The sequence below is a fragment of the Diplotaxodon limnothrissa genome, linkage group LG16 (assembly GCF_057381915.1).
Source record: "Diplotaxodon limnothrissa isolate DT_005_m linkage group LG16, D_limnothrissa_male_GT1.1, whole genome shotgun sequence".
NCBI lineage: Eukaryota > Metazoa > Chordata > Actinopteri > Cichliformes > Cichlidae > Diplotaxodon > Diplotaxodon limnothrissa.
Window position 1 is genome coordinate 10,326,255 of NC_140611.1, and position 22,080 is coordinate 10,348,334.

At 42.0% G+C, this 22,080-nt stretch overlaps 2 protein-coding genes across 2 annotated transcripts; one reads left to right on the forward strand and one right to left on the reverse strand.

Annotated features, from left to right (window-relative positions):
- The first annotated feature begins 584 nt into the window (after window positions 1–584).
- On the forward strand, window positions 585–5,373 carry cnot11 (CCR4-NOT transcription complex, subunit 11). Its single transcript, XM_085374514.1, has 7 exons — window positions 585–1,300; window positions 1,817–1,981; window positions 2,182–2,334; window positions 2,893–3,095; window positions 3,839–4,041; window positions 4,459–4,555; window positions 4,901–5,373. Exons 1-7 carry the CDS (start codon window positions 982–984, stop codon window positions 5,096–5,098), a joined length of 1,338 nt encoding a protein of 445 aa, XP_085230640.1. The 5' UTR covers window positions 585–981; the 3' UTR covers window positions 5,099–5,373.
- A 780-nt stretch (window positions 5,374–6,153) lies between these two features.
- Window positions 6,154–20,102, reverse strand: lcp1 (lymphocyte cytosolic protein 1 (L-plastin)). Its single transcript, XM_085373688.1, has 16 exons — window positions 19,984–20,102; window positions 14,142–14,237; window positions 13,079–13,227; window positions 12,834–12,957; window positions 11,997–12,129; window positions 11,525–11,606; window positions 11,244–11,409; window positions 10,868–11,010; window positions 10,422–10,517; window positions 9,244–9,439; window positions 8,981–9,059; window positions 8,749–8,863; window positions 8,095–8,228; window positions 7,730–7,850; window positions 7,209–7,333; window positions 6,154–7,106 (listed from the first exon to the last, which is right to left on the reverse strand). The coding sequence occupies exons 2-16, from the start codon at window positions 14,203–14,205 to the stop codon at window positions 6,977–6,979; spliced, it is 1,857 nt and encodes a 618-aa protein (XP_085229814.1). The 5' UTR covers window positions 14,206–14,237; window positions 19,984–20,102; the 3' UTR covers window positions 6,154–6,976.
- Between the last annotated feature and the right edge of the window lie 1,978 nt (window positions 20,103–22,080).

Consider the following 22,080-nt stretch of genomic DNA (forward strand, 5'->3'; position numbering starts at 1 on the left):
TACTAAATAAATGTCTTAACAATAAGCATGTACTACTGTTGGGTATTTATCAGACTGGACGGTAGAAACTGCGTACAGAAGAGTTAAGTTTTTTTTGTTGAAAGGTGAAGATAAGAAATAATAATTAAATGCGTATGCTCACAAGAACTGAGTATATATATATATATATATATATATATATATATATATATATATATATATATATATATATATATATATATATATATATATACACAAACCTGCTTAAAGGTAAAAAAAAAAAAAAAAAACGCAATGAAAGAACACTTTTAAGAGTGTATCGACAATTGTCATTTTATTTCGACAGGACAAAACGCCGGAAATGATAACGCGAGGACTGATCGGTAAAGGAAGAAGCTCTTTATCTAGTCAAACCACTATTTTATGGTCAGCTGTAGCTTTTAAAGTGACTTTTATTGGATGACACCTCACGCTTTTCGAGTCTAAAATTGCTGCTTTCCTATAGATTACTTAAACGAGTTTATTTTAAGGGGGAAGTGAAACGCCACTGTACGAAACTACATTACCCGTAATGCAGCTCGGTATGACCGACGTACTGTCGTGAATTTAAACTGCTAATACGTCGGTCACCGACTCTCAACAGTCGTGAAAACACCTGGACAAACTTGGATGTTTCTATCGGTTAATGTTTTGTTAGTTTTTGTAAGACTGTTATGCAGTTTCAGCACCGGGCAGAGTGGAGTTTGTGGGGCGGATTATTCGACTGTGAAAATGCCGCTTTATGTCAGTTAGCGCCGCAATGCTAGTTAAGCTAACTTTTTGCTAACAACTCGTTTGATCATTTTCATTCTGTAGCTTTTCAGATTTGCTCTTCAAATATGAATTAAACGCACCCGGTTCGTTGCGAGGATGCTGTATTTGCTATATTAGCTATTTAAACAAACAAAAAAAATAGTCTTATAACGGTTCCGCCCAAGCAGGAAAGATTCAGTTGAGGAAACCATGACACTCGCTCCGAAGGAACTGTCCAACCTGCTGAGCATCATCTCGGAAGAGGCTTGCACCAACTCCTTCGAAAGCCTCTCCACTCACTTTCATCATTACTTCGGGAAAGCGGAGCACTTCAGGGTCGGCTCGGTGTTGGTGATGCTTCTGCAGCAACCGGACCTGCTGCCCAGCTCCTCGCAGCGGCTCATCGCCCTCTACCTGCTGTGGGAGATGTACCGCACCGAGCCACTGGCCGCTAACCCTTTCGCCGCTGTTTTCGCGCACCTGCTGAACCCCGCACCTGCCGGAGAGGAACAGGAGAAGGTGCTGTCCGGTAGGTCTCCGTGTGAAAATGCTTTTTCCTGACTTTGTTTATGTCACCGAGAAAGAAATCAGCCAGGCCTAAACCAGCAGGACATATAGCAGCAGCGAATAAGCTTTGATACAAAGTTGAGGTTTTCTCTGAAGCTAAACTCAATATTTGAGGGTTGTGCTTTTTTTTTGCTTTTTTTTTAAAGAGTCTAAGTCTTCGTGTTGTAACAGTGATGACCAATCAAGATTTTTGGCATCTTATACTCTAGAGTCTAGACACAAACGAGTGATGTCTCTGTGGCACATGATTGTGCTTTGAAGGACCACAGCCTTATGTAATGTTGTCCCTATCTGTTTGTCTGAAATGAGAAACAGTCTGTTTCTCATTTCAGACAAACTTGTTCAGTTCAGTTAAACATTTGCCCTCAGATCTTGCTGCCAGTGCAACACCCAGTTACACTGGCAGTCTCAGTGTGACTGTGTAACATGATGAATGAGGGCATCAGGGATTATGAAGTCTCCTGTGTTTGGTGTCCAGGCTTCCTGCCTCCCATCACCCAACCTGAGAAGTTCTTCCTGTCCCAACTGATGTTGGCACCTCCCAGGGATCTCTTCAAAAAGACACCCAGACAGGTGTCCTGCATGGATGTTGGCAACATGCCCCAGTCTGTAGACATCAGCGGGTTGCAGCTAGCGTTGGCAGGTCAGTACCCACTCACCCATAAATGATCTACTGACTGAAAGACTAGGTGTGACTGGTCAAAACTGTCACTTGTTTATACTGGTTTGTTTTAAAAGGCAATTTTTTTTCTTCTTTAATCTCTTTGCACAGATTACTTTGTTTACTTTGCACTTTGTTTCTTTTATGTTTTAATTCACTGTTTCTGTCTCTTTGTTGTTTAGAGCGTCAGTCAGAGTTGCCCACTCAGAGTAAGGCCAGTTTCCCAAGCATTCTCAATGATCCAGACCCAGACTCATCCAACTCAGGATTCGACAGCTCTGTGGCCAACCAGATCATCGAGTCTCTGGTCACAGGCCCACGCCCTCCCCTGGAAAGTAAGTGTTATTGATGATTTGTTTGTTCATTTTTCAAAAAGGCTTTTGTTATGCAGAAAACCAAGAACATTAAAAGCAGGTCACCTCAGGTGTGTGTGTGTGTGTGTGTGTGTGTGTGTGTGTGTGTGTGTGTGTGTGTGTGTGTTATTCACTTCTAGCTTACAAGTCAGGAGCTGTGTGAATTAGGAGATCACAGATGAAAAACAAGTGAACGTTTTGCTTTGCTGGCAGTTTTGTGGGTTTTCAGCTGTCAAGTGCACATCTGACTTATGTTCATCCATAAGTCAGATGAAGCAGCATGGTCACACAAGAACCTGAGTAGTTTCACTAGTGTGTGCATCAGAGCTTCAGCTCTCTGCCGTGGTGTCCCAACATTACAGTTCATTGCTGTTCATATCCTGAGACACAATGCTTGGCTCTCTGAACACGAGATCACCTTTTAAAGCTGGCACACATGTAGCCATGGTTACTAGAGTAGACCGCCACCCATGAATAAAGCTACGTCTGAAACAGAACAGGATTATCACAAGTGTTTCAATATCGTTGTTTAATCCTCAGGTCACTTCCGCCCTGAGTTCATCCGGCCGCCGCCTCCTCTCCACGTGTGTGAGGACGAGCTGGCGTGGCTGAACCCCACCGAGCCAGATCACAGCATCCAGTGGGATCGCTCCATGTGTGTGAAGAACAGCACCGGCGTGGAGATCAAACGCATCATGTCCAAGGCCTTCAAGAGCCCGCTGTCTGCACAGCAGCAATCACAGGTGGCTCAGCCATTTAATGCTTCTCTTAAAGTCAGGCACTGCAATTCTATTTAAACTGAAACTATGGTGCTGCCACCAGCTGCCTTTGGAGTGCAACCAGATAAACCCAGAGAGGAATTTCAGGGTTAAAGTTGCTACTTCACAAAAGGAGAAAAGCACAAGACAAATATATTAAGACAAGACATTAAAACATGGTTTGAAAAGAGTCAGAATGTGAAATCAACAGGAATAAAATGGAATGATGTGGATTAATCAGAGGATAAAAATGGTAGTTTACAGCTGATTGATAGTGGGAGTTTATTTCTGTTTCTCCAGACACTGGAGGACAGTATGCATCTTTATACAAGATGGTAATTATTTATAATTAACCATCCAAACTTAACATCTTTTGTCTTACCATCACTCCCAGACCCAGAGAGCTTCGTTATACAGTCTGTTGTTACCGAGGATTAGCTCTGTGAACTAGCAATCTGTCCAGAGCATACCTCGCTTCTGACCCCAGGACAGCTGGGCTAGGCTCCAGCACCCCGTTGACCCTGAATTATGAAGAGAGGGTTTACAAGAGAAAGCATAAAATCTTTGTTTCCAGATGTGGAGCCAGTAATGGTTTAAACTTTTAATATTATTACATTATCAGAGGTAATATATTTATCATTTGTAGTTTTTTCCTCCTTCAGTGTATTTGAAATGCAGCGTGTAAATCTTTGCTTGTCAGTAACTCCCTGCATGCTCTGTCACTGCAGCTGCTGGCTGAGCTGGAGAAGGACCCGAAGCTGGTTTACCACATCGGTCTGTCTCCGGTGAAGCTGCCTGACCTGGTTGAGAACAACCCGCTGGTGGCCATCGAGATGCTGCTAAAGCTGATGCAGAGCAGCCAGATCACAGAATATTTCTCAGTGCTGGTCAACATGGACATGTCGCTGCACTCCATGGAGGTCGTCAACAGGTGGGGGCACGGAGCCGTGGAGCTGCTTACAGAAAAAGGCCAAATGTGTGATCTGAAAAAAAAAAAAGACAAAACAACCAAAGCCAGGACAATGATCAGAACACTGATGTCAGTGTGCTGAGGTTTGAAAAGTCAAACTAAAAATAAAGTTTTGTTTGTTTTTTAATCCAGTCTTCAAAAGATTTTCGAGGTTTTGTGGGGTTTGTGTCACTGGTTGCTTTTTAATCTGCGCTATGTGTGACTCGAGTAAAGCGGCCTCTCGTCAGTAAGCCCAGTTCTAGTCTCTAAACTAAACTCGGCTCACGCTATGACTCATTCAGAAGCTGACTGACTAAACTGGGTCTGTTTTAAGAGGTGTTAAAAGTTTCATTGTCAAAAGTGGAAATGTCACTCTTTGGGGGTTGTTTTTGTCCGCAGGTTGACCACAGCTGTGGATTTGCCTCCTGAGTTTATCCACCTCTACATCTCTAACTGCATCTCCACCTGTGAGCAAATCAAAGACAAATACATGCAGGTAGAGTACAACACGCAATGTAGTGATGCTTCTTCATATTTAATCATAATCCTTGAAAAAAAAAAAATCCATAAAAGAACAAAGAACTCCTCAAGTTTTGGAGCAGAAAGTCAGTATGTTGAACACACACACCCCTGCTAATAAGTACTAAATAACAGACTAATAAAACAGTAGAATGACTTGAGGACACAGACTATAGCTCAGACTTGTTGACAGGGCTGTACCGCACAGCTCACCCCACTCTGAATGAGAATCTTCTGAACTGGTTCAATGTGTTTTCCAGTAAATTGGAGACCATGCTTTGTGTGGTGTTATTAGGTATTAATCACACTTTCTTTCTTCCAGAATCGTCTGGTCCGTCTGGTCTGTGTCTTCCTGCAGTCGCTCATCCGGAACAAGATTATCAATGTTCAGGACCTCTTCATCGAGGTTCAGGCTTTCTGCATCGAGTTCAGCCGCATCCGCGAGGCCGCCGGCCTCTTCCGCCTCCTCAAGACTCTGGACACTGGAGAAAACCCCACTGAGGCCAAACCTGCCAAATAATACTCGTCATAGATGCTACACGGGCGGGACTGAAGCAGCGGCTAAACGAGGACGGTTTGCTCTAATGCACACTCGTAGTGTCCCTGTACATCACAGAAGGAGAAGACTGTGCAGCTCAGAGGAAATACTGTAAATATGTTATGAAGTCCTTCAAATTTGAGTCATTTCTCTATATGCTCATCTTCTACAGTCCAGGTCTGCCTGAAGGACAGCAGCATTTCCTTTTTTCCCAGTGCTCTCCCCTTTGGAAAATGAAACCTCCTGAGTTTGTTTCATTAAAGAGATCGTTTATTTGACTCGGTGTAGTTGTATTTTTGGATTGTTACATTTCTCTTGTCACTCACATCCCACTGTGCTGCCTGCCTGCCATGGTGAGTACTTGAATGGCTGTGACACTCAAATCTTTTTATACAGACGGACACAGTATTTCCTGTAGACAGTTTAAAGACTCTAAATATATTCTACATTTTAAGAAAGAATATATCTGTTAAATATTAAGTTGTAGCTAAGAGTGAACATGGTGTCAGTCTAACTGCCAAAGAAGGCTAAAAACAACTTTTACTGATGTATCTGAACAGCAGCCACGATAACAGCTGGCTGATCCCACCGCTGCAGTTCTCCTTTAGCATTTACCACACACTGGTCTACTGCTTATGTTCATTTTTGGGAATTGCTGTACCGCCAGTTATTAATTTCACACCACAAGTGCTGAAAGCCTCAATGAAGGTAAGAGTTAAAGTGGGTCATGTAATGAAGAATGGGCGGCCAGGTGAGCAGCAAGTCTTAACACTGGCATCTAGTGTGTCAGGGTAATGGCAGTTGGAGCTTGTAACATTTTCCACTGAGATCAGGGAAAAACAAAACTGTTTTCTGAGTGAGAGCCAGGTGTGCATCCCACAGTGTCCATCACTATCACTATATAATCTATATAATCTTAGTGATTACCCCACTTAAATGTCAGGATGAAAAATAACAAAAGTAATAAAAAAAATTGTTGGTTTATTGCTTGCAAACATCACATATAAACATTTTGATTTGTAATCAGATGGCTGTGTTACACTGATCACTTGTGGTTTCACAGAAATTTAAAAAATGAAATGGGAAATGTTGCAGCTCTGCATAGAAAATAAAACTCTTTGTGATATAATGTGGATTGTATGTATGCTCCGGCTAAGTCTTAGTGGAAATTTTTTTTTTTTGCTAATGTTCGCAGTTAAAAGATTGAGGAAAAGTGGAAAATTAATACAGCAACAAAGATGGACATTTAATCTCCAATCAGCTGCCTTCAAAACCTTTCTTTTTTTTAGCAGACCATTTTTGTGCTTGTTTCCTGGTTGTACCTGTTTACTTGTCCTCTTCTGTGAGTTGTGGATCAGCTACTGTAACAGACACTGAAGCTAAAAGTCTGCAGTGAAACACTTTGAACTTTTTCCCCTTAGTTTATTTGCTGGAGGTAGAAATCTTTGTAGCTGACTTAAACACTTTGAAAATCAAGACTGGTACAGATCCTTTTTCTAATATTCATATTTTCATGTAAAAACTAATTTAAAGTCACACCTGTGACCTGTGTGATTTTAAAGCAACTCTTTAGGTGAGGTTTAACTTGACCCTTGGGATTATTTCAGCTTCTTGGGTTTGAATAAAACAGTTTTCTATTGTACATTTAAGAGAAACATGAGTGAAAGACATCAATCACCAGCAGATGTTACAAAATGTGTCCCACAGCCGTATTGCCATCATAAATCCAATATTTCTGGTCATTAAAAAGTTACAGTCTAAAGCCACAACTTGTGAGTGGAGCCTCTGCATTAGCAACTCATTTCCTTTGGCTGCTAGCCTTAGAGGTCCCCTCTTCACAGACAGGAAGTGATTGTGGTTTTAGGCCCTCAGGCCACGAGCCATGAGGCAGGCGAACACCGTCATCACCATCTTAGGCTTGACTTCCACCAAGTCCTCGGGGAGCGCATACACCCGGGCGCCAATCTTCCTGGACATGGAGATGGCGTACCTAAAGACACAGTAATTGTTGGATTAAATTCCTGCTGCTGGCGATGCAGAGACATTTCTGAACTGTTAAGTGATAAGAAGCTGTAAGAAGAGCTGTACGCACTTTGCGTTGTTGAGTTTCTCCTCGTCAGTCAGGTCTTCGGTCTTCAGCAGGTCGTACCGGATGGATCCAGGCTGGATGGTATCAATCAGGTCAAGAACCGGCATGCTGGTGCTGATGGACCGGTCCTAACCAACAACAACAGCAGAGTTAATGTAAATCTCTCATTGTTTAGTGTTACAGATGTGAAACTACACTGCTATGAGCCTGGTTGCCATCCAGAGTGTAACCAAAAACTCCCTGTTGGGTTTTTGTTCTTGTTTCACACAGAGGATAACCTGTTAAGCAGTTTCATCAAGGCCCAGTGTAACATAAACTTGGATTATTCTGAACCACAAAGCATGCAAAGCAACTCTAGCGAAGTTCAGCAATAAAGATCTGGAGCTGGAAAAAAGTAGAATAGGTTCCCTTTAAAGCCGTGATAAATCTGTGCACAGGAAGTGATGTAATCAAAACTTTGACACTGGAGCATTTAATTGGAGGCTAAGGAGGATTTCCATGTCCATACTGTCGAGGTGTGTTACCTTAAAGCTGGAGATTGTGGATTTTCCGGCCCTTGTCAGGTTGTCGTTAACCCAGGACACGATGGTCTCATCGATCACCTTTTGCCCATCGCCAAGGTCCTCCAAGATATTCAGGGTGTACCTGGGTGCACACACAGGTAGCTTAGAGATTCCTGAATCGGGCATTTCTAAGCAGACTAAGTTAAATAGTTTCTGGTTCCATACACCCTTCAGTGCATTACCACGCTTTCTTTAACAGCCAAACCCCCATTCAAATATCTGCGGATTTCATATCAGGTTAGAACAACAGCCCTCACAAATCAGAGCAATCAAAACAAGAAGATGAGACCAAAGAGATGTGAGAGGTGAGTGAAGTGAGGTTTTACCTCCTCATGAGCTGCCAGAGCAGAGCGAGGGTGAGGGTTCGATTCCCTTCGTTCAGATCCTGACCCGCAATGCCGACCAGAGAGAACTTGGCCTCCTTCTTTCCCAGCTCCACGGCGTAGTTACAGTTCTCCAGCTGGAACGCACAAACAAAGGCTCGGGTTCAGCACGGATATGTGGATGCTTGAAATCCCTAAAATATTTGATGTCCTGTTGTTTACAGCTGGACACAGGCCAGATCAGGTGAATCCTTTCACAGATATGTGTAATGTGTCATTACAACATGCATAGTATGTGTCGTAATGACAAACGTCATTACGACACATAACAAAAAAAAATTGTTTGTGAAAGATGTTTTCATTCCAATCATTGGCTGCTGTGAATGAATACAGAAATATTTCAAGAATTCATAGTGGGATCAGGAGAGCGAACATCATTGCAAATTTTGCATATAATATGAATGGAAATTTGAGCTTTCTAGAAAAGGCAACGTGGATTTGGTGCACAGTGTCAAATTTAATGAAAATGTTTTGGGGGTTTTTCATATCCATCATAAATGGATGTCTTTCCCCTTGAAGAGTGAGATGAGAGTCCTTTGAAGAACTGACACAGAAAGAGCCATCGTGTGTGACTTGAACTGTGTTGAGCTGTTGTACCTTCTTCATGTTGCTGCTCAGTTTAGGGTAGGGAGGTTTGTTGACTCTGTCCCAGTCCACTGGTACTTTGATCTTCTCGTACAGCTGGAAGATCACCAAGGCGTCGTCGATGTCTCTGCAGCACAAACAAACACATCACGCTGCTTTGCTGTTGTAATCTGGAGAATGTGTTCATATTCTCAACATGCTGCATGTCAAAGAAGGACAGAGGAAGACCGGTGAGGTGTCTTACGCGTAGAGATGGTTGACACGAGGGTTGACTCCCAGTGAGTTCATCCAGTTCCTGAAGGTGCGCTCCTCTCTGGTTTCACCTGGAAACAAACAAACAAACAAAAAAAGTCTGCTATTAAACATCCATGGCAGGAAAACTAGGGCACAGAGATCGGGAAAGTTAGGAATCTCTCACATATGAATTAAGCCCGCTTTGAGTGCTCAGAAAGAGTAGAAAAGCGCTATATAAGAACCAGTCCATTTACCATTTACCATTTACATTACCTTCGATGGAGCTCCAGTCGATGTCCTGGTTCTCTGGCTTCTTCAGAGCCGGGTATTTGTTAAACAGATTGGCAACAAAAGCCAAGTTGAGTTTAGGGTTGCCGCGGACGACATCTGTGGGCATAACGAACTGTCTGCACCCGAGCCGGTCGGCCTGGTCCAGCATGAGCTCCGCTCGCTTCAGGTCGTCTTTCTCCTGCAGAGCGAGCAGCAAGGCCGACATTAGAATGTGAGAACCAAATCAGAGTTTCCTGCACTCAAAATAAGCATGTTTGGAAGAATCAGGTCCGTAGTCAACAAAGGTCTGCGCATATGTAGTTAAACTGTTCTTTTTTTTAAATTTAGCAATAAAACTAATTAATAAAGTTTGTATTTTACGTATTTGGAACGTCGCCTTTGGCTTCAAGGAATTTTATATGTTCTGATATTTTTTGTAGAACAAAGAATGAAAAATAGCATAATATAAATAATATATGCAAATGAGGCAGCAGTTTTTGTTTATATGGGCCCTGCTGATTCCCTCTGAGTCTTTATGAGCAATCAGGGGACAGTAACACTGACTGATGTGTGGGAACTTGTCATGGTCCCTGTGCCCCGCTGGTCGACCCTCTATTAGGCAATATGTTTGTGGTTTGTTTGCTCGCCCTCTCGCTCTCTCTCGCCGCGGCGACGCTCATTGCGGGCTCCCGCTGCTGGCCCACACACCTGCTCTCATCACCGCACCGGCCGCTGATCCCAGCTGATTACTGCACTACTTAAGATGGCGAGTCTGCACTAGTCTTCGCTGGATCGTTGAGCTATCAGCGTCAGTCAAACTTGTGTATCTGCCAACCTGTATCTTGAAAGCCCTTTGTTATTATCCCGCTAACCCGACCTTTTGTGTTTAGATCGTTTTTGGAACCGGATTCTGAGAGGAGTGACTGAGGAGGAGCTTTTGTACAGAAAGTGTGGAGCACCCTTCCCCCTAACCCTGTTTCCCACGGACCCTGGCGACCCGGACCCGTTTCCCCTGCACGTTGTATATAGCCACTTGGTGATTGTGTTCACTGTGAATAAATGCACTGTTCTTCGCTTAAAGGAATACCCTGGCCTGCGCCTGAGTCTCTTTCGGAAACCATATCAGAACTAGTCCTATAAATGGTCACTATGGCTATCAGATGCATGCTCGGGTGTCTTACCCTGAGTCCTGACATGTCAACGGCAATGGGGGGAATTCCCTCTTCGTCTCCTTTGGGTGCCACCTGGTTCAGCAGGTTGTAGTACGCCTTCGAATCCTGGAACAAACAGTTTGGAAAGGTTACCTTCTAGCAGCCAAACAAAAACTTCACACTGTAGAGAAGAAAAGGTCTTTAATGTGAGTCTGTCTGTAGTACGGTATCGATGAAAAATTGATGTTGGCTGATTTTACTTTCGTTTAAGAATAAAAGTGATCACAACTCGGCTACTCCAGTTCTTTTCTCCGTTTGGTCTGCGGGACTCTGAGAACACAGAGTTAGACTTACTTTTGCTGATGTTGTTTAAACCCAGCTTGTGTTTCTGGGCCTGAGACTGCTTATGCATTATACACAAGGCCCAGATGTGTGTGTGTGTGTGTGTGTGTGTGTGTGTGTGTGTGTGTGATCACCTTGATGTCGTTGTTGAAGTTGTTGATCTTGCCACAGCCCGCCTCCTCCAGGTGATAGTTGGCCCAACGCAACAGCAGCTCCTCGGGGGAAAGTTTCATCAGATCCTCAAGACTCTCTCCATCCCGCAGCAGAGCGATCAGAGCTGCACGCATGTGTTTTCATTAAAAACATCCTCATGTGCATGGAGTGAGTATAGATTAGCTGGTAAGCAACTGAAAAGTAGCTGGTGGCTTTGGTTTTACTTTTGTCTTGAATACATGAATCTGATTCTCAGCAAGTAAATAATATCACTTCCAAAGTATTTTTTTAACATCTGTGGTCATTTTTTAGTCTATTTTTAGCTTTCATTGTATTCTAAATGAGAAACACACGCACCTTCATTCCTGCTGAGCTCAATGTCAGCGAACAGCCCGATCTTGATGACCTGCCACAGCAGACCCAGGACCAGGTGCTGCCTGCCCTCCTTCAGGTCCTCAGCTCCAATGTTCACCACATGGCAGCCAATGGCTGATGCAGAGTTCAGGGCCAGGTTCAGGTTCTCCTGTTAGATCAAGCAGTAAGATATCCCATGCACAGAGACTCTGTTAGACTGCTGATTGTGCACAGTGGTAGGTAAAGGAGATGAAAAGCGTTGCCAGAATCCAGGAGAGTCTCACCTGGATGGTGAAGGGTGTGAGCTTTTTCTTGTTGATTGTTCTCTCATCGATGGTGTCGGCTACAGACAGGTTGATCATTTTACTAACAAGAGAGGAAAAACATCCAGATTGATAACGGAACTGTTTTCTTTCCCCAATTCGAAAGTAGAACTGATAAAGGCTTTTTTTAAATGTCCCTGAAGCTAAGATATCTCAGCAAAGAAGTACAGTACATTTAAGAGATCTAAAAATTATTACACAGTATCACAGTTGTCTTCTTTTTTGGAGTTGGATTTCTCATTTAAACTTTTAAATTTGCTCAAATTTTCAGTTTATAACCAACCAGTAAAGTTATTATAGCTATTTAAAACTGAAGTAATATCCAACCCAAGCACGTCTGTAAAAATTATGCAAACTGGGTCAACCCCTGTATGTAAAACCGTGATTTAAGTTTTCAGGAAGTCAGCTGTTGTTCCTGTGAAAGATAACGTACCAGAGAACGATCCCATCTCCCATGGCGGTGAACAGGTCGTTGGTGTTAGGATCCATGGGCAGAACATGTTTGCAGTCTGGATCCTTCTCCAGAGCTTTATTGATCCAGTTCACAAAGGCTACCTTTTCCTCCTCTGCAGAACAAAAAAAGCAAATTAAAGTGAGCAGCTGGATGATCATCTGCATCGACCACGTGCAAAATATTAACAAAACTGATTGTTTGGTTTTTTTTGTTTCTTTTTATAAACATATGTGTGTCAGACTTTGGTGTCTGATTCATTCAGATGATTTCCTGAGGCAAGTTCAACAATGCACACATATAACAACAGATGTACTTTTTACTGACTCAGACTATTTGAATTTTCTATCGGTGGCCTCATTTATCCTGATGCATTTCATTCACACAGGTTAGCATCTCATATTGAATAATAGGTTTGTTTTATTGTTTACATAAACACTTTTAAGCTTGGTTGGCATCAAATCAAGTGAACTATTGATATGAAAACTCTCCAGTAATGTCTAATGTATTCAGATGGTTTGGGTGTGTGTGTGTGTTTCCATATCTTTGTGGGGACCAAAAATGAGAATGTTACTATGCTTACGGGAACCAACAGACCTTATGGAGTCAAAATGCCTGTCCCCACAAGGTTGAAGGCATTTTTGAGACTCAAAATGTGGTTTTAGTGTCAGGCTTACAGTTAGGTTATGGTTAGGTTTAGGCTAAGGGTTAGGGTTAGGCACTCATTTTTGATGGTTAGGGTAAGCGGCTAGAGAGAAAGCGTGATATCAATTTGATGGCCCTACTAAGATATGAAAACACGACTGTGTGTGTGCTGACCTGAGTAAGAGTGCTGAGTGCCAGTCTGCTCTGAGGTTCCTGCCACATTACAGATGCCCTCCTTCTTGGTGATTGCTTTCTTGAAGGTCTTTGCAACCTCTGCACTCTTTAGTCCATGGACAATCTGGAGATGGGAACAAGAAAGAAAGGTGAGAAATAATCATTTATGCAGTATGCATGAAGTGAGTGATCAACACACTATGTCTGCACTGTGTATTTGTCTGATCATTCTACAGTAAACTCACTTCAGTAAACTTATCAAAGTTGAGCTCTTCGCTGCTCTTGCTCAGCTCCTGGATCATCTCTCTGACTCTGTAGCCCGGCAGTGAAAGGTTGGCGGCCTTGAGGACAGCATCAAGCTCATCCTTGCTGATAATGCCGTCATTGTCCACATCTGGAGGAGGATGGAGGGGAAAGCACAACTTTAAAGAGGGTCCATTAAACTTTCCCTATAAAGTCTCATACAATGAAGACAGTAAAGGAACTCATGTGAGCCGCTCTGAATGGCTCAGGCACAGCTCTGTATGATGTCAGGTGGATATCCTTAATATGGTCATCTCAGGCACACAGCGGGTGGGTGGAGCTTCTGTGCGCCCAAATCATCTCCTCTTCAACTCCAACCAATCAGAAGAAAGATGGAGTGAAGCTAAAGTCATCATGCAAAGCTACTCTACTCTGCTCTATTCACTCTGCTAACGGCGCAGATTGCACACTACTCTCTAACACAATGTCTGGCCTGAAATATTAGTCATAGGTATTGTTTCATTATCTAACTTCATGTCCGGTGTGTAACTTCCTTCTCATCTCTGTGGCTGCACAGGCTGCTGAGATTACACATCATCCTTACTCAAATATTCAAAATGATATTAGTTTAACCTGTTGCTGTGTCTTCTTAGGGATCTCTTCCTTACATGGCATTTGTATTTATTTGAATGGTAACTGTATGAAATTTGGAATGATCAAATCTTTGTCATGAGAAGAAAGAAAAATACTATTAGAGGAAAGAACTATCAAAAGACAGCCAAGTCTGACTTTTCCCACTCACCCAGGACATTTTAAACACACTAACAGAGTCAAAGTCTTACATCTTTTGAGCACACCTTCAGAGATCCTCTGAACATCAGACTTTTAGTCACTTTAATTTTAAAACTGTGATTTTAAAACTGTATATACTGTATATTCTGTGTATTTATTATTTCACTCTTATTGCCTGTTCTTATTGTCCTTATCTTCAACGTTATGCTGCTCTGTTGTTTGTTAATTGCACCTTGGGGATAAATAAAGTCTTCTGATTCTGATCTATCTTACCAATTTTAGTGAACGCTTCTCTAAGATCCTCCAGCTCCTCTGCAGTGATCGGTGGGGCGGACATGTTGAAGCGTGAATCAGTAGAGGAACCTGAAACTGGCACAAGAGAAAAAACACAAGACATCCTTAAATTTAAAAGTCAAAGCCTGTCAGCACTGAGGAGCATGTAAGCAGGGACCATGTGGTGGGGAAAGAAAGAGGAAATTCAAAGATGGTATCCTGATTTTCTACTGTGAAGCAAACTGCTCAGTTCTCACTTCTGCCAGTGTAAAACTTCCTGCTTGTGCTTCACTTCCTGCCTGACAGACAAAAGCCTCTCTGTTCATTACTGCTGCGTGTGTAATAAGATCAGAGCACTCTGAGGTCCCCCAGGTAACCTTTAACCACCCACAGTCAAGTCGCAAGTACACACAAATTCTTTGCCAAAACAGGAAACAGCACAGTGATGCTCTGGTTCACAAAAACCCTGTTTAGTAACCAGAATCTTTTCATTCACATTAAGCTGCGTCTGCATTTGTAGATGGCGGTTGTCTAGTCGACATTCAAGCCTCCAGTTTTGTAATTACCACCTCATCATATGTCAATCAAAAGTATCCTTTGCTCTCATTGGTGGTTGCATCAGCTGCTCACCTTGAAGCTGAACTTGGAAACGGCCTATTTTTGTTTCACTCTGTATCCCTGACACCCTGCAGTCTCCAGTCGACACAACACTGCTGGTCTCTTCCTGTGTGGACGTCTCTGAAGAACATTTCTAGAAACACGGTCCCTCTAACAACCCATGCAATAAATAAAGGGTCTACCCAAAGCTGTGCAACAACAACAAGTCTCACTCTATGGGGTGGTACTTTTTAATTGCTGAGAATCTTTTGAGGTACTGAGTGTAGCCACTGGTTTAGCAGCAGCTACCATCGCTTCAGTAAATCAAGGAATCGCTCTATGCATCTCTGTTAGTCTAGCTTGATGACTGTTTATGTTGTTTGGACATAAATCAAATGGATTAGGGTCGTCTCATTTTGACGGTATTTTCTCTGCTGCTAGGCAATCAGTGGGCGGAGCCATCACCCCTACTACTGGGCATCAAAAGAGGTTCTTATGCTAAAAGATTTGTGATGTAACAGAAAATTCAGATGATTGCAGTTTAGAGCCAAAGAGAATTAGCTCAGAGACCACAGCAACCAAAGCTGCAGCTGTCTGAGAATTTACATTTCTGGGTGTTATCATTACTGATTTGATTTATAGTCAAAGACGACGTTACCCTGTTTGAATCTGTGATAAACGATGAACCACAATTTAAGCTAGTGATTAAATTAAGAAGAATTAAACTAATTTATTTAGTTTTTGAGAGCTGATGAAGAGATCAAGAGATGGATGGATCGATGGCATGTTCAAACTCTGTCTAGCTTTCATTTGGGGACAAACATCCACCAGGAACTGGAGACAGAGATCAGCAAACAGAAACTCTCACACCATGTTGTTGCATGCAAAAATGCTGCAGTAGAGCTAATGATGTTTTATGTGTAAGCTGACTCTCAGCTGCTGAAGGCACATTTTGCTCCTTGGATGTAGAAGTTTTAGTTCTGAGGACTGCTGGGAGCCCATCAACCTCAGCCTTTCAGCCTCTGTCTAAAACAGCTTCTTGGACGCAACAACACAGTCAGGTTTTACTCCTTTAGATGTTCTTTACTCACAAAAAAGTTGAAATTCACAGAGAGGAACTGAGCAACTGAAGATGTGATCGATGATCTCAGTTCAGTGGGGAAGTTTGAGGTCACATCGCAAATGAGGCAGAGCAGTGCCAAACTTCAGACTGCAAGTGTGGAAACTTTGACTATTTGTAACATTTACTTCTGATGCTGTAATGTGACAGAAGGTCCTTTATTTCACCGTTCTGCCAGTTTTGGTTTAACACTCTAGATACAGATTTATTTATTCATGTACTATTTATGCCACCGAGTAAACCTAATGTTTCCAGTGTCCCTTAGGCAACACAGAGACTAAATGAACAGAAATCATTGCATTATATTCTCCTTGCACTATCATGCGTTGCATTTTTAAAGAACGCGATTTAACTGGAGCGCTGTCGATTTTTGCAGCCAAACAGTCACGTTGACAATGACCACATGTGTTCATGACCTGTTTCTTTTTTGCTTATTAGAAAGGAAAAAGCAGCAGATAAGGAAGAGTGAAGCAGTTCTGAGTAGCTGCCAATCACATGACACACAGGACGTTCTATTTCAGTCTGTCATGATTCACTCCGAGCATTTGTCGACTTCAGATCCTTTTTTGGCAGTCGAATGTGAAGAGAAACACAAAGTAACATTTAAGACAAAAGGAGGAACGGGGGTACAACAGATTTACAGGGAAGACGGTTTGATGATGACTTTAAAATTTATGACTTTATTAATGAAATTGTTGGATGAAAAGCAACCTGATGTAAGGGATGATAAGAAAAGGCAAATTGCTGTAAAATGCATATCGATTTATTAGATGGTGTCGCAGTATAAAGAGAAGTGTCTCAGCCTGCGTTTCCATGTTATGCAATTGAAGGATACTGATGAAAGATAAGTAACTGATTGCAGACAGCTGTAAGGTAATGACGAAATACTTTGTTTAAAATGACTGTTGTAAAATTACCTGTTATACCAATGTTAATGAGGGGCAGCCAATTAAAAGAAAGCTGCCTTAAAAAGAGTAAAGTTAGCTGATTCCAGGTGATCTATCCAAGATAGGATAAATAAAGACGCAGCTAATATTGGTATGAGTCAGAATATGTAAATGTGTAAAAACACCCAAACTTCTTCTCCTTTCTTTTTCCCCATGAATGCTAAAACCGCTAAAGCTAACCCCACTGAGCTACAAGTGAAGAAAAAAAATAAAGAAAGATTTAATGATGCACATTTGTGGATCAGATCCATAGAGATGACAGGTTACAGATGTATGAATCATTTGGATTGAACTGTGCAGGTTACAGTAAATGTTTCTCAGCCTCAAGTGGGCAACAGTGAAATGTCCTTCATGGAGGGCCGGACTGGGTTTTGTTTAATTGTTTGTAAAGAGTGAGAATAGGTGTAGGAGATGATTAGCTCCTTTCTGCAGCAGCCCTTTGGACTTGGAAGCAAGGCACTCAGATACACTAATAAAAAGATTCCTCGCCCGCAATGAACATGAAACAATAAATATGAGAACAATGCAACTGAAATATAAGGTTAATTTATTCAAATAATTCATGATTAAGGAAAATGTGCCTGGTGTAAACTGCATTTGTACCAATCAAGTAAATTTCATTTGGGCAGATTCCATTAAATGTAACATTTCACATTTACTTGTGTAACTAAACTATTTGGGAAACTTACATGTAATTAAATTAGTTAGCAATAAACACAGCCTGAAGTCAGCAATAGATAGATCTATAGATACTTACATAGATGTTACAGCAGCATGATAAAGGATAAAAAATAGTGCAGTCTAAGATATACAAAGATAAACAACATAGTTGGATAAATGTGCCACAAGCACCCAAAAAGGGCCTTATAAGGGCTTTATACTGTTAGATTATTTATACTATTAAATTTGGGCAGATTCTTTTTCTTTTTTTCGAGCGTGGGTGAATGACAAACGCAAGACTCAACCACTGGCAAACATTAGCTGCTGCTAGTATGTCTGCTCTGGCACTCTTATTTTGATTTTGGAGCCAAATTCACCATGCGCACACATGTAAGCTTTTCATATCTTTTAGGTACGAGAATTAGCTTTGAGCCACTGAAAATCAAGCGGCCTGTTAGACAGCAGCCAGAAGTCAGAAGCAGAAATGAAACTCCGCTCAGCAAAAGTACGGGTCTTAACACTTTTAATGTGCTAAAAGTCTTGCAATGGGTCATGGAAATGAAATGACTCAGTCTGGCCTTTATGGTGCAAAGTGTCGCTGAGCTCTTCTGCACTGATGCTCTTCCATGATCTGCCTCAAACTATCTCTGTGGCAAGAAGTTCCAGTTTCTTTTCACAGTTTTATTTTTAGAGATTTTTTAGATCAACTATTTCTGATTTAGCATCTGCATGCATGAGTTCTCCTTTTGTTGCTAATATTGTTTTCCTTCTGAAAACTTTAACCGCCTTAAAAACAGGGTTTACGGTTCACATGGTTTAACTTTCTCATGTACATGGGTCATGAGTCTGTGTGTATTTCACCTTTTCCCAGCACTGCTTTGTATCTTGACTCTGGCTAACACCTGGACTAAACAGCATTTATAATAAAACAACAACAACAAAAATATTAAAATCTAAAGTTACTTACACATGAATGTTGTGTCTGAAATCTCTTAGTGTAATTTCTAACATAGTTAAAATAGTGAAGTGTTGCTGAAGCTTTGATGATTTAGGATTACTAAATATGTCCCCAGCGAGAGGCGGGGCATGCACTAGCCAAGTCATCAGCCTGTCAGCCTGTCAGAAGCAATCAGACAACCACGCTCACATTCACACCTACACCCCAATATGCACGTCTCTGAACCCAAAACGAACCCACGCAGACATGAGGAGAACGTGCAAGCTCCACGCTGAGAGGCCCCAGCTGGGATTTGTACCAGTTCTTCTGCTGTGAGGTGACCCTGCACCACTGCGCCACCTGATATTAAAACAATCTAACTGTAAAGATTTCCACCTTCCACTTTGAAAATAATCGGAGAACATGCCACCAAAGCTCTGCACGCTGCTATGGTGAGCTGGCGTCATTACAGAGAAAAGCGTGGGGGGAAAACATGATGCAAACAGGCCATTTTAGTGTGTTCTATGTGTTAAAGCGAGGGCGGTATGTTTCCTCACCGCAGCATCGCATATCCCATGCTTCGTGCATGCTGTCATTTGTTTAACAAAGCCTCACACCACAGGAAACGCTTTTACACCTATGTTTCTCCTCATTTCCATTCGGCCTCTTAATGGCCTGCAGCGGCACGATCTAAAACATGCAACACTAGCAAGCGTCAACAATTTCCTGCACTGAATGTGCACGTGTTGCTTCATCTGTTGGCAAGCATCCTGTTTCATCAGAATATTGCATGATTGACAAGTAAAATCAAATAGCAAAGTAGTGTAGCAGAAGTATTATTATTTGGTAAACATGAGTACAAGTACTTTAAAAAGCTGCAAAAAGCACAAAGAAAGAGGGCCGTCTCAAAGCATCATGGCCCCGATCTCATCTCTTAGTGCGCATCGTCCAAGCGGCTCTGAGTTAACTGTATCCACAGCTTAGCATCTTCTCCAATCATAAAGTATTAATCGCTTGTCCTGAGATGATCTCTAGATTTCTGCCCACCCATTGCTACCTTAAAGGGATTTTTTTGCAGTTGAAGTTTGAAAACCGCAAACTTCCTTTTTCAGCTCTCTGCACTGTTCCTCTCCCCCATGCAGGCCTCACTCTGCTTCTAACTGCTCTTATTGTTTAATTTATGTGTGGCAGGTGTTAAATGATTAAAGGCAACATGCACGCTGTAAACAAGGCGTTTAGGTTTGGAGCAAACAAGGTTTGGAGTTTTGTGCTGTTGGTTTCTAAAGCAGGGCAGGCTTTAATGAATACAGCAGCAAAACTGAGCTGCAGTCAAGAAAGATCCAGCTTCAGTACTAAAATCAATGGCTGTGCAGCTATATATGCGATAATACATCATTACAAAGATGTCCTGCAGAGATGTCCTTTATCTCTCGGTCTTTCTTGCTCTCTCTCTCTATCTTTTAATATTTAATATCTATTAAATATTAAAAAGAAAAATCTGAGTCTTTCTCTCACCCTGCAGTTACGCCTTCAGGAAATACCTACGTGGATTAGAAGCCACCTGCCCTCTACCTTCTTTACCTGAGAGACGTAGTGAGGAAGCTGATCTCTGGGCTCGGAGGGTTACACTTGTCGTCTGTCTTTATCTCTTTCGTCCTCAGTCGGTTCTTCTGGCTGCTGTGCCGCTCACTGCTTTTCAGACAGCGCACTGAGTTGGGACTGAAAGCAGGGCAACGACGCATCTATTCAAATCTAAGAGGAAGGAAGTGACATGCAACACTTGAAACTAGAAACAGGAATGAAAGGCGTTTTTTGTCTTTATATGGCAATGCGCGGTGGCTACAAGTCAAGGTGACCCCCCCACCGCTAAAGGTTTGAAGCTTCTTTTACAGTTTTTGAGCAGTCGCCGTGGACGTTTAGGTGTCGCAGGACTCCAGTGGTATCATTTAAAACATTGTGACATCAAAAAGAAGGTGTTAGTTAAAAGAAACAAATTCAATAGATGAATCAATACTGAAGAAATGTGGGCAAGTAGTTTTTCTCCGTCACCTTATATCATTTAGTATCTACTTATTTAATCTGCAGTTTCATTTTTATTTGGATATAATTGTGGTTGTTAGTGTTGTTGTTGTTGTTAGATAAAGCAAGGAGGGAAGCTGAGAGGCAGGTAAAGACAAAAAGTAGAGAAAGACTACTAACAGAGAGCTGGAGTTACAGAGAGCCATGCACGGAGGAACAGTTAGGTAAACTACAGCTGTGCTGTGAAAAAGAATATTTTCATGCCCACCTGTAAAAAACTAAGTGTGGCATTAATGCTTCCATAGAAACTAAGAGGGTAAGTATCAAGTGCAGTTAATTAAACGACGATCAAAAAGTGTGAGCACCTCTAAAAAGCAGAGGTTGTGGCAGTTTGCAGGTCTGGAGTAGTTAAGTGCAGGGGTGTGTCAGCACAGTGCATCAACCTTCCCAAAGTTCCAGCAAATTCCCTCCAAAGTCAGACTGTGCAATTCTCAGAGAACCTGCAAAAATACACAACAAAAAACAATGTCAGACTTTAAAGACTGCAGCTAGCAAGCTAATGTTAAAGTTCATGATGGCACAATTAGAAAAAGACTGAACAAATATGACTTGTTTGGAAGGTTTGCCAGGAGAGAGTCTCAGCTCTCTAAAAAGTACATCTCAGCACAAACCACAAAGACATCTGGAACAATGTCCTTTGGATAGATGAGACCAAAGTGAAGATGTTTGACCATAAAGCACAGCACTGTATTTGGAGAAACCCAAACACAGTTAATAAGCACAAACACCTCATACCAGCTGTCAAACACGGTGGTGGGGGGGTCATGATTTGGTCACAGGACCTGGGCACATTGGTGTCACTGAGTCACCGCGAACTATTCGAGAGTCAAATGTGTGACCATCTATCTGATCTCTAATGATCCCAAGCACACCCATCAAATCTACAATAGAATGGCTGAAAAAGAAAGGAATTGAGCTTGTGTAATGGCGGAGTCAAAGTCCAGACCTCAGTCTGACTGAAATCTTGTGGTAGAAACTCAAGAGAGCAGTGCGCAGACAAAAAACCTCAAACTTCAACAAAGTGAAACAACATTACAAAGAAAATGGACCAAAATGACTCCACAATAATGTGAGATACCAGCAAGTCATAGAGAAAAGATTACTTCTAATTATTGTACTTAGTGCACTTTGTTTTTCACAGGATTGCTCAGAGTCCTCTGAAAGCTCTCTTTTTTACGACATTATACAGTACTGTGCAAAAGTCTTGAGCCACCCCTCACTTTTTTATAAAAGGGAAAATAGGTGCAGTGATTTATGGAAACGTGCAATTGTATCCTTGTAACTACCTGAAAGTCCATATTTGGCATGGCCACCTTTATTCTTCAGCAAAGCCTGAAAACTCATAGGTAAGCTACTAAGTAATTTGTGTAATCTCTAAAGGTTGATTCTGTTCATCTGGATGTAGCATTTTCAGTGGGAGAAACGTTTTGTCACTCATCCAAGTGACTTCTTCAGTCTCAGCTGACTGCAGGTTTCTCCAACCTTATAAACAGTACATTTGCATAATGACTGAAACCAGCCCACTGAAGGAACGATGGGCTGGGAGGTCAGTTCCTTCATCATAATTATGCAAATTCTCATGACCACTGATCAAAGCCC

Coding starts and splice junctions, on each gene's coding strand:
- lcp1 (XM_085373688.1), bottom strand. CDS start 14,205: ATGTCCGCCCCACCGATCACTGCAGAGGAGCTGGAGGATCTTAGAGAA. Junction 12,130..12,833: donor CACTCAGCACTCTTACTCAG/GTCAGCACACAC, acceptor TTTGTTCTGCAG/AGGAGGAAAAGGTAGCCTTT. Junction 9,060..9,243: donor CGACTGGAGCTCCATCGAAG/GTAATGTAAATG, acceptor GTTTGTTTCCAG/GTGAAACCAGAGAGGAGCGC.
- cnot11 (XM_085374514.1), top strand. CDS start 982: ATGACACTCGCTCCGAAGGAACTGTCCAACCTGCTGAGCATCATCTCG. Junction 3,096..3,838: donor CTGCACAGCAGCAATCACAG/GTGGCTCAGCCA, acceptor CTGTCACTGCAG/CTGCTGGCTGAGCTGGAGAA. Junction 4,042..4,458: donor TCCATGGAGGTCGTCAACAG/GTGGGGGCACGG, acceptor TTTTGTCCGCAG/GTTGACCACAGCTGTGGATT.